Consider the following 16,477-nt stretch of genomic DNA (forward strand, 5'->3'; position numbering starts at 1 on the left):
GACGTATGCATTTGTCAAAACCCACGGAATGTTTACTTAAGAGCTGTACATTCCACTGTATGCAAATATTACCTCAAAAGAAAAAACTAAAACCTTGAACTCTAGTTAGCAACAATCATGCTGAAGAATTTAAGGGAGTATCTACTGATGTAAAGCAGAGAACTAATGGGTCAGGGTGTTTGGGTATCTCTCCCACCCAAGTACACGTTTGAAAAAATTTTCTGAAATTTTAATGAAAAAAAGCAGATGAGATCTCTTTTAGAATTTTAAAAACAACAGTAGGTGTGTGTGGAGACAGCAAGGCTAAACTGCAAATATTCATCAGAGGACCTCCATATACCCACCACCTAAATTTAACAAATACGAACTTTCTGCCTTTTAGCTTCAACTAATTTTTTTGTCTGAGGTTCAAAGAGAAGCTCCTCATCCTGACATTTCACCCACAAGTACATCAGTTAAGCCCCTCTAAACAAATAAGAACATACGAAAAATATTTTCCAGCCTGTGACTAAAAGCGGAAGATACCTTACATCACAGTAAGTTCCACGTGAATCAAGTATTTCATGTAAAACACCAAGGAACTAGAAGATGACACAGGAGACTGTCCCGTGCAGGCCAGGGACAGGACGAGCCTTTCTAGTGCTCAGAAGCCTTACAAGAGAAGATAAATACATTTAAACATGCAAAAATTCAAGACTTTAGGAGGACAAAAAAAAACATAGGAAGGTCAGAAAGCCAACGACAATCCAGAAGAAATATTTGCAACCCGTGTCAAATGACTAATTTGCTTTAAATTAGTAAGAGACAAATAATTCAATAGAAGAGCAGGCAAAGGAAGGAAACAAGTTGTTAAAAAACAAATGACTACAGGGGTAGCCGGATGGCTCAGCTGGTTAGAGCACAAGCTATGAAGAACAGAGTTGCTGGTTCGATTCCCACATGGGCCAGTGAGCTGCGCCCTCCACAACTAGACTAAAGACAATGAACTGTCACTGATCTTCCAGAGGGGCAACCAGATGGTTAGAGCGCGAGCTCTCGACAAGGTTGCTGGTTCAATTCCCACATGGGATGGTGGGCTGCGCCCCCTGCAACCAAAGATTGAACACGGCGACTGGATGTGGAGCTGAGCTGCGCCCTCCACAACTAGATTGAAGGACAACCTGGAGCTGATGGGCTGTGGAGAAACACTGTACTGCAATATACTCCAATAAAATTAATTAAAAAAAAGAAAGGAAAAAAGCAAATGACTACATTAAAAAAAAGAGTTCCATTTCAGTTATGAGTTAAAAAATGTAAAAAAGGAAACAAACACATTTTTTAAAATCTCACACTGGTCTCGCAAGTATTAAAATGTTTAATAATGCCTAGTGTTGTAGGAAGTAAGGAAGACAGGTGCCCATCCCGTTAATAAAAACAGGTTAGTACTACCTCTTTTAAGGGCCCCTTGGCATTATCTACCACCTTTAAAATGCTTTTCTACCTGTTGCTTCTCTCTCCAACAGCTGTACTCATGTGGGGAAAACAAAGCTGCTCCCCAGCAATCCCACTCCCACAGGTAGCTGTCTACTCAAGGGAAATGGAAACGTGCGTCCACACCGTAACTTGTAGGCGAACGCTCACAGCAGCACTACTCACAATAATGGCCCAAAGTGGAAACAACCCAAATGGTGGTCAACAAAACAATGAAATATTGAGCAATAAAAACAAACGAAATGCTGATACGCGCTCCAACACGGATGGACCCTGAGACGTGCTCAGTGAGAGAAGCCAGTCACATATGGTTCCATTTATCTGCAGTGTCCAGAGCCACAATCTACAATGGCAGAAGGTAGATTAGAGCTTGCCCAGGGCTGAGGCGGGTGGGGAAATGGGGAGTGACTGCTAATGGACTCAGGGCTTCTTTTGGGGAATGACAAATGTGTTTTAATATTAGATTATGGTAGGCTGTGTGTATGACTTCGTAAATATACTAAAACCCACTGACTAGTACACTTTAAACAGGTGATTTTACAGCACATAAAGTATGTCTCAAAAAGCTGCTTAAAAAACCCCCACAGGCAGGTTATTGCAAAAATGTGATGTTAAGAATAGGCAGCAGGGACTTTAAATACCAAGTTGAACCCCTGGGAGAAAATGGGCGACAGACACAGGGGCGGAAGTGAGGTGTCAAGGCAGAGCCTCACGGGACCACGAGGGACCACGCGGCCCTGGATCCTAGACACACACTGGCTTCAAGGGGTCGCTTCAACTGCAACTGCCCAGATTATATACTAGGGGAACCACCTGTGACGTCCATCAGCTTTCCAAAGGAGCCAGGAACCAGAAAAAGGCCAGAGCCATTGTCACCTGCAGCTAACACACTTTTGTCACTACTCAGAAAGTAACAACACAAAAGGATTCCTTCAGAGTTCCCCAGTCCTCCGCACCAATGCGCCGAGATCTTTTTAGGAACACACCTTTCATAAAGCAGCCTGTCTTTACACACTGGTAGCGGCTTAGGTCCATTATCTTTCTACTCATTATTTTAAGCTCTTTCACATTTTTCTTACACCTCACTCCCAAGGGAACTTTTAAACGCATGAACATACATAGAACCCACATTTCCAGAGTAGTCACTTCCCCCTAAAACGAAGGACACACAACTCAGCCCTCCCATGAAAAAATGGTGCACGATGAATCAGGCTGATGACTGCAGGGTACTGGCATCAAATGAAAAGAAAGACAAACGAGGCTGCACACGTGTAATCATTCAAGATGGTCCGTCACCAAGACACTCAGAACGTCTGAATGGAAACTGCAGGGACCTCAAGTGTCCATGGCCTTGCTTTCCCAGCCCATTTGAGGTGGCCTCTGCCAGTTTCTGCAAAACTTTCTTCTAGAGGTTACCTCTTCAATACTGAATTTCAGAAACTAATTACCTGATTTAAGAAAGAAGGTGCTTTGCTTCTGCCAGCACTGTGTAGAGCTGACGATGCTAAAACCTCCATGGCGGGAAGAGGGAAGAACAAAGCTATTAAGTAACTGATAGAGCCCACTTCCAACAGAGGCCTATCTATCAGATGCCTGGAGCGCTAAAGAGATCCATGTTAAGAGCCTGATCGTCCATTACATCAGATTTAGGCAGAGAGAGGCTACTGGAGTTTCTCCCCTGCGTGACCCATTATGGTAAATCTCACTGAAACTAATATTCCATCCAGTGCATGGTCTGCCAAATCAAAACGATGTCAGAAAGTACCATTTCTCAAACCTTACGATGCAGATGATGGCTTGTAAAGGCAATGGCGGTTAGTTTCTTGATAAAAGGTGCTCTATGTCTATGGAGGCATTTCTATCAGGGAAGTAGGCTCTGGTCACTTTTGCTGAGGCAAGGAAGTGTCCACTTATGTTTAATTTCAGAATTTCGTGCTTCACGAGACATGTTTCCCAGCTCAGAAACTTACAAAATACAAGGCTACACAATGTGGAAATGAAAAAGCCAACTTTTCCCTCTAAGCTTCTGTGATATTTCACCAATAATAAATCTACATCCTTTATTTTGCCTAACAGGGTAGGATTTCATTGCAGTAATACTTCAGGGACAAGAGATCACATATTTACCTATTATTTATCTTCAAACCAACAAAGGACAGACAGAGAAAAAGAGAACGACAAACGGGCACACACAAACAATGGGCAAAGATCCATGGGAGTTCTTGCAACTTTCCCTTAAGTTTGAAATTACAACAATATAGTTAAACAAACAAAAAAGACTTCCACTGCTGCTGGGCAAAGGTTTTTCTGTTTAAATAAACAAAAGAAGAACAAGCAGATGTCAGTCTTGTTTTTCCCACGACCAGCTCTGGCTCATTCTTTCTGTAACAGCAAGTGACTAAGTGCAAAGGTCTGATTTTATGATGGATGGTTGAGTTGTGAGGCATGAGCCAATACTGAGCTTGGGCTCAATTCTGAGGCATAAAGTACTATTCTTTGCTCTACCTGTAGAAAAATGCCAGAAAACAATCTTTTCTCTAGGTCAATACAAGTATGGGAAAGAAAGGTGGATAAAGCTCTAGGAGCAAAAAAAGTTCATAGCTTTGGTTTAAAGTATTAACCCTCAAAAAGTTCTATGTTCAGTTCATGACCTACTTTTTAAGGACCAAAGTTCATGAAGAACAAATAAATCTACATACCACCTCACCATGATGGTCAGTAAATACCCACCCTTTTAACAATGCTATCAAGATATCACATTTTGTTCCATCAAAACCTGTGAAAAATGAGATGCCAAAAACCAGTACATAAGTTTCAAGGAAACAGCCATTAAATTGATTCAATTGAGGAACAGTAATTGAAGGGGTGTATTCTTATACCCTTTCTAAGCTCTGGATCTCCAAACGGTGTGTGTGTGGGGGATTCTGTGGCTTTCCAAACAGATGACTCTAGCCTCCACAGCAACAACTTCAGAGCACACTCCAGGCCCTCGTCTGGGTGCAGACGTAATAAATGTTCAGTCACTGTAAAAGTCCAGAGACTGGGCTACCCCTCTCTGAAAAAATCCCCTACAGGGAGCAATCCTGTGCAGAGTCAAGTGAAAGCAGCCGGTTTGGAGAATTCCAGAAACACTGACACCCACTTGACGTGAGCGAGCACACTAGTTCACAGCTATTTTATCACCCAGATCACACTAGAACAAAGGCTTTTTTTAGACGAGTTAGCAAGCATCAGGGGCAAGTGTGAGGACCACAGAGTAACAGCTAAGGCAGCCAGCAGGAACCACCAGTCAGGGACACTGTAAGAATCCTGCCTCCCTGCTGTCTCCCTATAAAGGGCCTGGGTGCCTGCCTTCGGGGGAAGCAGCAAACAAGGGACTTGCTGGGGAAAGCAGACATACTTCCTGATGGCGGTGAGGGGGCACCTGAGGGCTCACCTGGAGAGAGCAGGCCAGGGCCTGGGAGGGAGTATGGAAGCCTGTGATCGCCTTCCTGGTGGGTCACGAGAACTCTACCATTTCAAACAACTGGCACAAAGAATCTACTTTTTTCCGGTTGTCTTCATCTTATGTTAATGGTAGTGGGGTGGGGGCTGGTATTTATGTCTGTGTTTGCTTGTCTTTGTGTCCCCCTGCCTAAGATTGGACACCAATATATTTACTTGTTCTTTGTCGTCCTCCATTTAAATGTGTCAAGAGAGCAGGAACTTTGTCACTACTGCATCTCCACAACCAAAACAGGGCTGGGACACAGCAGGTCCTCAATAAACATTTATGGAGTGAATGGAGCCAAGAACGGGTATGAGAAGTCTATTCACGTTAAACAAATGTTATGCGTGTGGGAAGAGGGCAGAGTTTTCCATCACATTTTCACTGGGCTGTGGGGGTGGTGCTGCATCTACTCCTATTTATCCAGCAGATACTATGTACATACACAAAAGGAAACCAAAGACAGTGAGGACCAGAGACGCAGCAATCTAACTAAAGTCACACAGTAAGTGACTGAGCGAGAAGTCAGAGCTGACCCTCTGCAATTCTGCATTGCCCTTGAGATGTCGGTTACTCAAATTCCAGAAAATGACAACCGAAGGAAATAAATCATTCCTACGGGGCTGTAAAAATTTCAATTTTCTGGAAGCCCTTCATGACAGAAACCTAAATGGTTTAAATGGCATTGAAAAGGGGGAGAAATCACAGAGTAATAAACACAGTATGATACCGTGTATTAAAAAAACCACCCATCAAACAAGTATTTCTGTAGGTACACTTGTAAGTATGAAAATAAAAAGACCTGGGAGGACACTCACAAATCATTCAGTTGTCGCCTCTCAGTAGACTAAGGTGAAAGAAGAATATTGGTAAAGGGGCATCTGGGCTTTAATCACAGTGTCGAGTTTAAGGATGCATTTCAATTCAAGTATAACTTGTCTCTTTTTTTTTTTTTTTTTAAGAAGGGGGAAAAATAAAGCAAACACTTACTGCATTCATAGATCTGTTCCAGCTTATCCACAGAAGAAAGGGAGAAAAATTTATAACCGGACTTACTACCAACAGCTAGGGACCTGCAAAAAAGCCAAATTCAGAAATAAGAGCTGATACATGTAGACAGTGATAATGCACAAACTAGCTCCATGTTACCAAACAGTAACCATCTTCTCTACAAAAATTAGCACAAATAATTACACGTCGTTTGTACCAGGTGAGCGGTGGCTGAGCAGAAAAGAGAAGGTGGCAAGGAAGATGACACACCCCACAGACAGCAAAAGGTGAAGGTCAACAAAATAGACAATATTTTTATTTAAAACTTAAAACTTTAAAGATAAGTTTGACATGTAAATGAAAGTAACCAGCCCTAAATTAATGATCCCTTCAGAAAAAGGGGTTTCTCAGGTGATTTGATATATGTGCGAGTCCAAAAGTGAGCTCACTTTCTGATTAAACAGATATGTACGTATAAACAGCTACCGTTTCCCTGAAAATAAGACCTAGCCAGACAATCAGCTCTAATGCGTCTTTTGGAGCAAAAATCAATATAAGACCCGGTATTATATTATTTTATTATATATTATATTATGTATTATTTTATATTATAGACCCGGTCTTGTATTACAGTAAAATAAGGCTGTGTCTTGTATTAATTTTTACTCCAAAGACACATCAGAGCTGATTGTCCGGCTACGTCTTATTTTCGGGGAAACACGGTATTTACAGCCTACGTGGATGATGACATCTCTGCGTTTCAGTAAGGCTGTAACACATGCCGCTCAATCATTTAGGCTATGGCTGAGCCATGGGATGGAAATAAAACGGACCAGATCAAAAAGCTAACGGAGGGCCTGGAATCGGGGGACTCCACAGCTGGCCTAGAAGGAGAAAGCAAAGGCTCCGTTTTCAGAGCCTCATCCATAAATTCCGCGTTCACCACTCCACACCAACACTGCAGCTTTTGATAAGAGCTTGGAGGGGCCTCAAGAGCTCTCCAGATCCCCTCGCACAGGAAAGCTGTGGCACGAAACAAAGTATTTCCTCATCAGAAGGTCACTACTCTCCAGAACATGACTGACCAAGGGAGAAAATAAGACGAAAACACAACTTTCAGAAACAGGATGAGACTGAAGGAGGAAGAGGTAGGACATGCAAAGAATCAGATACTGGGATCATTTTTGTATTTCATGTCTGGGAAGGCACGAAAACAGGTGGAGGCAGAAGATAAACCAGAAGACTAGAAATAATGAAGACTGACATTTTCTATCATGAATATTAGCACACCAAGACAAAAATTAGGGCTATTTTAATGACCATTTCATCTATTAAAGACTTGAGATTCTCAACCTCTCTTTCACACATACGTAGAATAGACCGTTGACCCTTGAACAATGTGGGGGTTAGGGGAACCCACCCCTGCACACTCAAAAATCTGTATATAACTTCAGACTCTCCAAAAACTCAGTTGTCCCTCAGTAATGGGGGGGGGGATTGGTTCCAGCTCCACCCCACAGATATCAAAATCCACGATGCTCAAGCCCTGTATATAAAATGGCCTAGAATAACAATGCACATATCCACGGGTGTTTGAGTCCGTGGGTGGGAAATCCAGGGATACAGAGGGCCGAGTGTGTACTTACTGTGTTGAAAAAAATCCGCATAAATGGACCTGCATAGTTCAAACCTGTGTTGTTCAAGGGTCAACTGCATTCCAAGAACAGAGCTGCTGTAAGCACCCTTAAATATTTAAATTGCAATTGGTTTATCTTAGAAGTATAAACAGAAACAAAACTCTACCAGCTCATATCATTTTTCTGTGCAAAAATACTTCACTATGTTGAATTAATTATATCAATGAAGTGATTAGGTATTTTTGCTTGTAAATATTTTGAAAAGTAATAAGGGAACCAACAAAAATACAAGAATACCTAGGAAGGCTAAAAATAGAACAAAATCTCAGCGATCCGTAACTTTTGGGAAATCGGTGTTCAGGAAAATGTTTTCCAATTAACTAAGGGTTGCTAGTTTAAGCACCAAAACCTTTCCCCCCACCATTTATGATTAAGAAAAAAATCATTCTTGTATTACATGATATGCTTTCCTGTGTTAACACAAGGGGATGGCAAATTCTTAACATTTTCCTAAACTCGCATCATTCAACAACTTACTATACTATCATAAAACAGTAACCCTCTCAGACCACAAGTTCTGGGTTTTGTGGACCCCTATCAAATGGCTAGGCTGTAGTACTGAGCTTATAAAAGTATTTTGCACCTTTTGTTTTGCTGACAGTTGTCACTTTTCTTTGTGATCCTATCATCAACAGCCCCTCTCCCTTTCTTCTTGCTGACTTCAAAACCAAATCACCAAGCTTATTAGTATGTCTAGAGGGGGCTTCCTCCATGGGCAAAATAATGAGCTTTAATTAATTAATGAGAACCTGGATGCTGATATACCCAGGTTTCAGATGTGCTTCAAAAAGGCAGAATTTGTTAAAACTGGGCTTTGTTGATCAAACATCAGAACTTTGATGTTCTTTCAGATATTCAGAAACTCCTTTAGGATATTAAATACCTTAGCTAGAATTTTAACTGCGTGTTTTACAAAACTGATTGTATACCCCAATCAGTAGGAAATGTAAACAAAAATCTTGCAATTATTTTTGATATGTGTATATGGTAGAGTATGAGTACATATTTTACCAATAAAGGCAGACATTTTTAAAGGGTGATATTAAATATAAACAGGTTTAATAGTCTCAGCTCAAAATCAACAATCAGGTTCACACACCCCTCTTTAGAGACTCTGCTTTTAATAATTTCTCATGATTCGCCTGACCATACAATGGCATTTTAATGGGAGAGGTACAGTAACAGGTTAAGTATGAGATTCCACTAATAATCTTATTCTCCAACAAATGTTCATGTGGTAAGTTTTTTAAAGATAATACAATGAAAATCTTTTACTAACAAAGGAAAAACTAGCAAACCATAACAGAACAAAGGATACACTTACTTAATCCCTCATTTTACTACCACACTCCTGCCTTCAATGTCCGGGGTCAAAAATGCAGAGACCCTGTCGTACCCTGTGGAGGCAGGCCTAAGTGTTTCCTGGGGTGGCAGAGAGTGACTGCTTCTGAAACGTACTTGGAGCCAATCCTCTTTATTTTCACTGCACACCCCCCTTTATTCCACTGCTAGAGCTTCCCTGGACTGCCAATCCTGAGCCTTCTGGGGACTCTGTGGTTTAAACAAAGTTGGTCAGTCCTGTTTTCTCCACTGGCAATTCAGGATCCACTTCCTTTACCACTTGCTAGTTTCCAAAATTTTGTTGCGTGTCCCTCGTCTTTCTCATCCTCCCATCCTATGGGTTTGAGCCCTTTAAAACATCGTTTTGATATTTTATTGATTAACATTTTATTAGGCTTCTGGGAGGGAGCCAAAGTAAAATGCTTGTGTCTGATCCACCACCTTTAACTGCAAGTCTCTGTCACTGAATTTAAACTGAAGTGTTCAATATCTGAAAGACAGTGATTTCTACTGGGGGGAAAAAAAGCAAAAATGTGAATCAGATCTTTTTAACTCACTTTTCTTTACTCTCTTGCCAATGATCAATCTTAAAGGCTTTTCCCTTTTTATTACCTTCCTCATTAAAGAGGTTAGAAATTGTAGGGTTAAGTGGAGACAGCCACACCCATAAAAACAATCAGCCTGGTAGACCTGGAGTCCTACTTAGTAAGTTCATGGCCACAACAGACCCTTCCCTCCAGCTCACTCATGGCCAACCCAGCTTCCGGGGGGGTGGGGGGGGGGGGTCCCCAGGGCCTTTCACACTCAACTGGTATCCAACCCAGAACTCATCATTTGCCCCTAAACCGAATCCTTCTCTGATCATGGATCCCACGGGTCACACCAAGTCCTGACCACTAACCAGTCTCCTTCCCACTGGCCAAGGCTGTTGCACAACAGCCTCCTCAAACACCCGCTACACAGCAGGCACAATGGCCTCAATCTTTAAGGTCGGAAGGTCCTTAAAAACCATCTATTCCCAAACCCCTGAATTTACCGATGAGGAAAAGGAGAGAAGTGACCTTCCCAGAACAATTCCTGTCACCTAGAAGAAACTCAGTTGAAGAAAGCAGTAAATTCAGACAAGTGTCTCTTTATTGTCTCTATACCCATCGCTTTTCTGGACACTCACATCAATTCTACAAACAGAAGTCTTGGAAAATCAAGTCCCTTTCTTTATTCCGTCCCTTTTAGAAACGTAGCTTAAATAGACTTTGCCAAATCACTTCCCATAAGCTGACTGGTATCCACTGGAAAAATTCAGTTCCTGATATTTCCATTTGAGGTGCAAGCAATACGCTGGGACTTATTAGTATGTTACCTTCAATTTCAAAAACACCAAAAATTCCTCCAGTATAAGCCTTCCAAAGTGTTACTTTCAGAAACTAGGATTGGAACTAACCAGGCAAGAGCAAGATGACCGAGATCAGCTGTTCTTGGTGACTTTTTCACTGCTCTAGTTAAAAAAAACAGAACAAAACAAAACAAAAACAAACGGTAAAAAATAAACCTTATTCATACTCTTAGGATTAAGAATCACAGAAAAAAATACGATATTTGAAACCATTACTAGTAAAAAAGAAAGGCAGGACTGAGAGAGTTTGGCACGCAAGGAATATTCTGTTGTTAAGCATGACTGTATAATGTACATGTATGCTATTAACTGAAACGGCTTCCAGGCTTTCTCACTTAAGTACAGTGAATATTGATCCTACACCAATATTCTTTGGCGAAAAACTGTGTTCCTCTACTAAAATAAATTCTGGAGATGGGCAAGGGAGGAAAAGGTGTAAACTGTCAACCCTTTTTCCAGGAACTTCGGTATTTCTTTCAAGTATAGATTTTAAACAAATTATGGTCATTTTAATTAATAAACTTTTAGTGCAATCCTAACTTAGTATTCCTTACAATTTATGTTCATGTTATATCAAGGTCTCTTCAAGGTCTCTTTGGCAAGTCAAAATTACGACACAGAAATCTTCTCTTGACCTAATAACTTCAGGACTCACAGAGGAGTGGGGAAGCACATGATTTCCAAGTGTGAAAAGGTATTTTTTCCAGGCCAGACAGAGGAACATTCTTCTATTACACAGGGAATTTGGTAGTCCATTTGAAATAACAGCAAAAGAGAATGCTTTCTCATTTGATTTCCTTTCAACTAAATGATGAAAAGTGAAAACCTGAAAGAACGGTAGAAAATGTTTTGGAAATTCTCTAATTTATATGAAACATAAAACCCCATCAAGCTACCATTTCTTACTGGTCTCAAAATACTAAGGGCTTAAAAACTAAATCTCGGTTGGTTTGAAATATGCTATTCTCTACCTGGATTAACATAATACAGTCCATCCCAATTATAACCAGCTGCAACAGGTTGTCCAAATTGTTGTTGCTGTACCAGCCTTTGTTCACATAGACCACTTATGGTATTTGGTTGATGTAATCTTCAAGTCGTACTGCTACAGTATGATTTCTAAGTTCACTTCCCTGAAAATCCTACTCCGTAGGTAGGAGAAACAGCGTGGCAGAGTGGAGAGAATTCAGGAAACAGGTTCTAGTGCTGCCCCCACGCCATTAACTGACTGTGAGATCCAGGCACAGCTCTGAACCTTTGTGCAGTTCGCTCTCCTCATCTGCAGTTGGAATGGGGACCTGCCCTCTTCCAGCGCCCAACACCGTCCCACTGCGGGGCCATCTGCACTGGTCGTCTCACTGTGGGAAGGTGCCACCGAGCTCCCGCTGCTCGCCACCCACCCGGGCTGTGCCGTTCTACACCCAAGTTTTCATTTTGAAACACCTCATTTTTCTGCGGTGCTGATTCCATTTAGCCTGCACCAACTCCACCAACTCCAGTGGGAAGCCAGGGACCCAGGCCGCCTCCTCTGACATCACTTCCTCTTACTCACTTCCCAAGATGGCTCTGCTCCCTTCCAGTCCCACAACTCATCCTTGCTCCAGAAACCTCATCTAGTAACTATCCTCACAGGTCACCAAACCGCCTCTGAAGAGTTGGCTGCAAACTGGTGTTTTGCCAACTGCGTTCCCAACCCGTGGGGCGGCATCAACGGCCCCTCGGCCCCTAAGGACGGCCCGTGCCCCGAAGCACCAAGACTCCTCAGGCATTTCTCTGTCACAGCCCCTTTGGCTCAGTTTCTGCCCAGGTCGGAGGCCAGGATTAGTGCTAAGTCTGTTTCTCGTCCAGGGAGGACATCAAAGTTTCCTGACAAAAAGAACAGCAAGACATGAAGAAAGGAAAACGGGGAAAGGGGTCCCCAGGTGATGAGACAGGAGAAGGGCCTTAAGAAAAGGCTGGGGTAAGAGAGCTGAGGACGAATGGAGGCAGAACATAAGGCAGAAACCCACTCCCACGGCGCTAGCGGGGCCGCGACAACAGGTCACGCCACAAAGTTCAGGCCAACTTGGTGAGAAGTGGGGTCAGAACCAGAAAGCTTTCCAGTCGGTGGGTGACACGCCTCGTCTCCATCCCTGTCCCCGCCCGGGAGCGTCACTCCAGGGCAGCGCCCAGAGGGTCCCTAGGGAGGGCGCCCCTTCCTCTACGCCCCGGCCCACGCTGGGGACGCGCCCGCCCGCCCTGCTCCCGACCCCGGCCCTCACCCCCGGCCCCGACCCCCGGCCCCGACCCCCGGCCAGGCCTTACGTGATGTCCTGGTTGAAGTTGGCGAAGAGCAGCTGGCCGGCGCCGGCCTCGCCGCTCTGACTCGCCAGGTTCATGGTGGTCGCGCGGCGGGCGGCTGAGCCCGACCTGGGGCTCGCGCGCGGGAAGAGGGTCGCGTGCGCTCAGGGTCGGCGCCGGTTCCCGCTCGCCGCCGGGGCCACCGCAGCTCGCCGCCGGAGGATCAACCGCCGCCTCATCCCGACCCCGCTCTTGTTTATGCTCCGGAGCCGGGGCTCCCCGCGCGCCTGCGCAGCCCACCCCTTCGGCACACGGCCTCTCACGGCGCAGGCGTCCTGCGGAGGTCCCGCCCCTTCACCTCTGGCCCGGACTAGAGTTCCGGTTGCGCACGCGCACGCGTGGGGACGCGCGGGGGCGTGATGGGCAGGGTTTGCGGGCTCGTCGAGCGCCGCGCATGCGCAAGGGAAAGAGTAGGCGCTCGGGGACCCCCCCCCCAACATTTTATTAATATTAAAAAGGTCGGCTATGTGCCGAGCATTATTCAAAATACTCACGGGCATTATCTTATTTGATGCTATCGTAAGCCTATGCGGAGAATATTGCACACTAATTTTACAGATTTGAAAATTGAGGCTCAAATCCTACCGAGTGTTAGATCTGAAAAGGGAAACACTGTTTCTCCAAGGCTCACGCTTTCTGGGTCGCTAGGAGAGGAGTCCACCTAACATTTATTCATTTGTTCGCTAATATTTAGGAAGCACCTGCAATGTGAGCAGAATGGGCCTCCTTTCCCTCGGAAGTTACGGTGGTGAGATACTTAAACACAGTGACAAAGGCGGGAGACCAGGAGAACATAATGAGATCACTTAACCTAAATGAAGGGACAGGGACTGTGCAGTCAGAGAAGGATATGTGGAGTCTCATATAAATGTATAAATATACAAATGTAAATGCCTGGATAGCCAACCACTGAAATCAAGACACCGGACAAGGGCCGTGTCTTTCGTGATTCTATCCGCTGGCACATGTTCCTATGGACTGTTGTTATTGAGCAGAGGCACACGAAGAGGTGCCTGAGTCAATCCCCTGGGTTCTAGGCACACTCCTTGACTTCCTTTTGAAAAGCCACCCAATTTGCTCTTGTTCATCAGAGTCTATTATTCCGCTAGGATAGTAACTGCTTCTCTCTATTGGTTTAGCAAATGAAGATACCGAAATAGCCAAAGGGTAGACTGAGTTTCCAACTTACCAGACCACGACTCTTCCCTGGCGTAACAGGGGACCCTTTGGGTACTAGAATCTCAAAATCCAGTCAACCTAGGGTTGTGTGGATAGAAACAAAAATTTCTTAAGTGGATTATTAGATGTAATATGAAAGGAAAACACTACCACTTCCACTTCTAGTTTGTAGGCATGTACTGTCTATCGTCTAATAACACCCCAACCTCACAGGGTGTGATCTCTTAGCTGGTATCACAACTGAGTCTTCAGCAGGCCATTCTACCATCTCTATGGGTAACAGAGCATATGCTAAGGATGGCGAATTCCAAGGGCATGAGCCCATTGGCAAACGTCCTTCACCTTAATGTAAATTTTTGGTCAGAAGAGAATTGGTATGGACACCTGGATAACCCTATTGAAAATGGTAACCTCCACACTTCCTCTATCCCTTTTCTTGCTTTATATTTCTACCTATCACCTTCCAATAGACCATATAATGTCCCCTCCCAACTATAACACAAGCTCCATGAAGGGAGGATTTTTGTCTGTTTTCCCATTAACTTGAATGATGAGAACTTGGTGCCTGAAGAACAGAACTCTGGGCCTCCATTCTTGGTGGCCAGATGGACTGGGGCTGAGGCCTGCTGCTGCCCACTCATCCAGTTTTTGTTTCACTGCTTTATTATTAGGGTTTTATTAGAAACCATAGACAAGTGTTGTTGGCGAGTAGGCTGGATTTGTGCCAGAGAACTTGACCTGTGTGTGACTCAGTAATGCATCCTTGTGTCCCAGGCCACCTTGAGGACAATCTGAGCTCATACTCCTGATGGTGTGCGGTGCAGGAAGAATGCTCAGGAGCATTCTTTTATCATCACTTCAGAATTCCTCCACGTGATGGCCTGATGCTAATGCCAGAGAGAAGAGCTTCCCTTCCTCCTTATAACGTCTGAGCAGAGCCATCATTTGCAAGTACTTAGAACATTCCTCAAGCATTCTTCTTATGTACAACATTCAGAGATGAGCAATCCTCCCACAGGCAAATTCCTAAATAAACTCGTGGGATAAATGGCATGGAGGAAGGAACTCAGGACTGGAGCGAAAGGGTGGAGGATTGTACTTTGCATGAGGTGAGGCAGTAGGGAAGAGGTCGGAATACAGGGAACACTGAAATCGGATGGGCTTATTAAGGTTCAAATCCTGGCTCAGATTCTCACAAGGTATGTGTTCTTAGATAAATCCCCTAACCTCTCTGAGCATCAGTTTCCTCCATAATAACAAGGGCTAAAATAACTCACCTCCTGAGAATGAAGATTGAATGGATGGGAGGAAGTACTTCTAGGATAGTGGAGCAAGAATCTCTGAAAACCATTCCTCCATGAAAGCAGAGAACAAGGACAAAAATTATCAAAATCAATTGTGTCAGAACTACGGAAATTAACTAAAGGCTTGCAGCAATCTGAGAAGCAGTTTCCAAGTAAAATAGCTAAATCTCAATAAAAACTGAGCTCTGTGGCATTTTAGTTTGCCCTAATCCCATCACTCTCTTCAAGATCTGTGGTAGCCTTGAAAACCAGCAGCCTTGCATCTGTGATAGATGTGAAAACAAGCAGCCTAGCAGCCACTGGAAGGGGCGTAATGGCCTTGGAGTTTCCCAAAAGCCCCATCCCTAGAGAATGGTCACTATTTGACCTGTCTGGCAGTTTGCTGAAAAACTCCAGTCTGAAAAGTTGTCTTTATTTGATCTAAGAGTTTCCCAATATCTTTGTGGGTAACCCTATCCCCAAGACATTTGTCCAAAACAATCAGTAGCAATTGTTTAATATTGCAACTGCCTGAGGCAGGCTTACCAGGTGGGGCTAACAAGAAACTCATCAAAACAAAACAAAACAAAACAAAAAACAAAACAAAACAAAACAAAATCTTAAAAGGACTAACTAGAGAATGAGATAAAAGGACTAGCAATGGAATGAGATAGCCATAAGAGGCTTTGAAAAGTTCCTAGCATATTCCTGAGAATCTAGAGGGCTATGTGTATGTACAAGACTGTGCACCTGCCCAAGAAATTCCTGAGAAGACCCTAAAATCTCACCTCTGGCAGACTTTGAGGCCCTGAATAAGTAGGAAGTGAAGACCAAAGCAGAGTTGCAAAATCCTGCTGGAATGTTGAAGCATACCCCAAAGCATTCCTCCGTCCCGTTATTAGCTGACCACTAAGATGACTGAACAAACACTTCAGTGGTTGCCCACGACAAAGAGTACAGACTTTACAGAATTAGTCCACAAAACTCACTAAACAAACAAAAAATAGGAACATCAAACCCCAGGGTGGGAAGGGGAATCTGATTTCCAAAGCTGCTGTATTATATTATTTTAAATGTCAAGTTTTCAGCAGAAACACATGAGACACACAGAAACAGAAAAGCATGGTTCTAACACAGGAAGGAAAGGAACTACTTTTAAAGGGGACCAGATAGTGGATTAGTGGACAAAAGTTTGAAAGCATCTACTATAAATATGTTAAAAGAACTAAAAAACCATATTTACAGAAAAAAAGGAAGGGTATGATAAGACTGTCTCACCAAAGAGAGAACCTCCACA

At 43.6% G+C, this 16,477-nt stretch overlaps 1 protein-coding gene across 4 annotated transcripts in view; it reads right to left on the bottom strand.

Annotated features, from left to right (window-relative positions):
* Window positions 1-12,971, bottom strand: part of WIPI2 (WD repeat domain, phosphoinositide interacting 2) — a 29,436-nt gene extending 16,465 nt beyond the window's left edge. The window contains exons 1-2 of one of the 4 annotated variants that reach the window (XM_019753650.3): window positions 12,683-12,971; window positions 5,948-6,030 (exon numbers count right to left, since the gene is read on the bottom strand). In XM_019753650.3, the coding sequence (XP_019609209.1) occupies window positions 5,948-6,030; window positions 12,683-12,756 (157 nt within the window). In that variant the 5' untranslated portion in view covers window positions 12,757-12,971. The remainder of the gene's footprint in view (window positions 1-5,947; window positions 6,031-12,682) is intronic. The other 3 variants (XM_019753648.3, XM_019753649.3, XM_074313976.2) reach the window with 3 other exon arrangements.
* Window positions 12,972-16,477: the final 3,506 nt, after the last annotated feature.

The sequence above is a fragment of the Rhinolophus sinicus genome, chromosome 5 (genome assembly GCF_057876585.1).
Source record: "Rhinolophus sinicus isolate RSI-liver-muscle chromosome 5, RSI-T2T, whole genome shotgun sequence".
In the NCBI taxonomy this organism is placed as follows: Eukaryota; Metazoa; Chordata; class Mammalia; order Chiroptera; family Rhinolophidae; genus Rhinolophus; species Rhinolophus sinicus.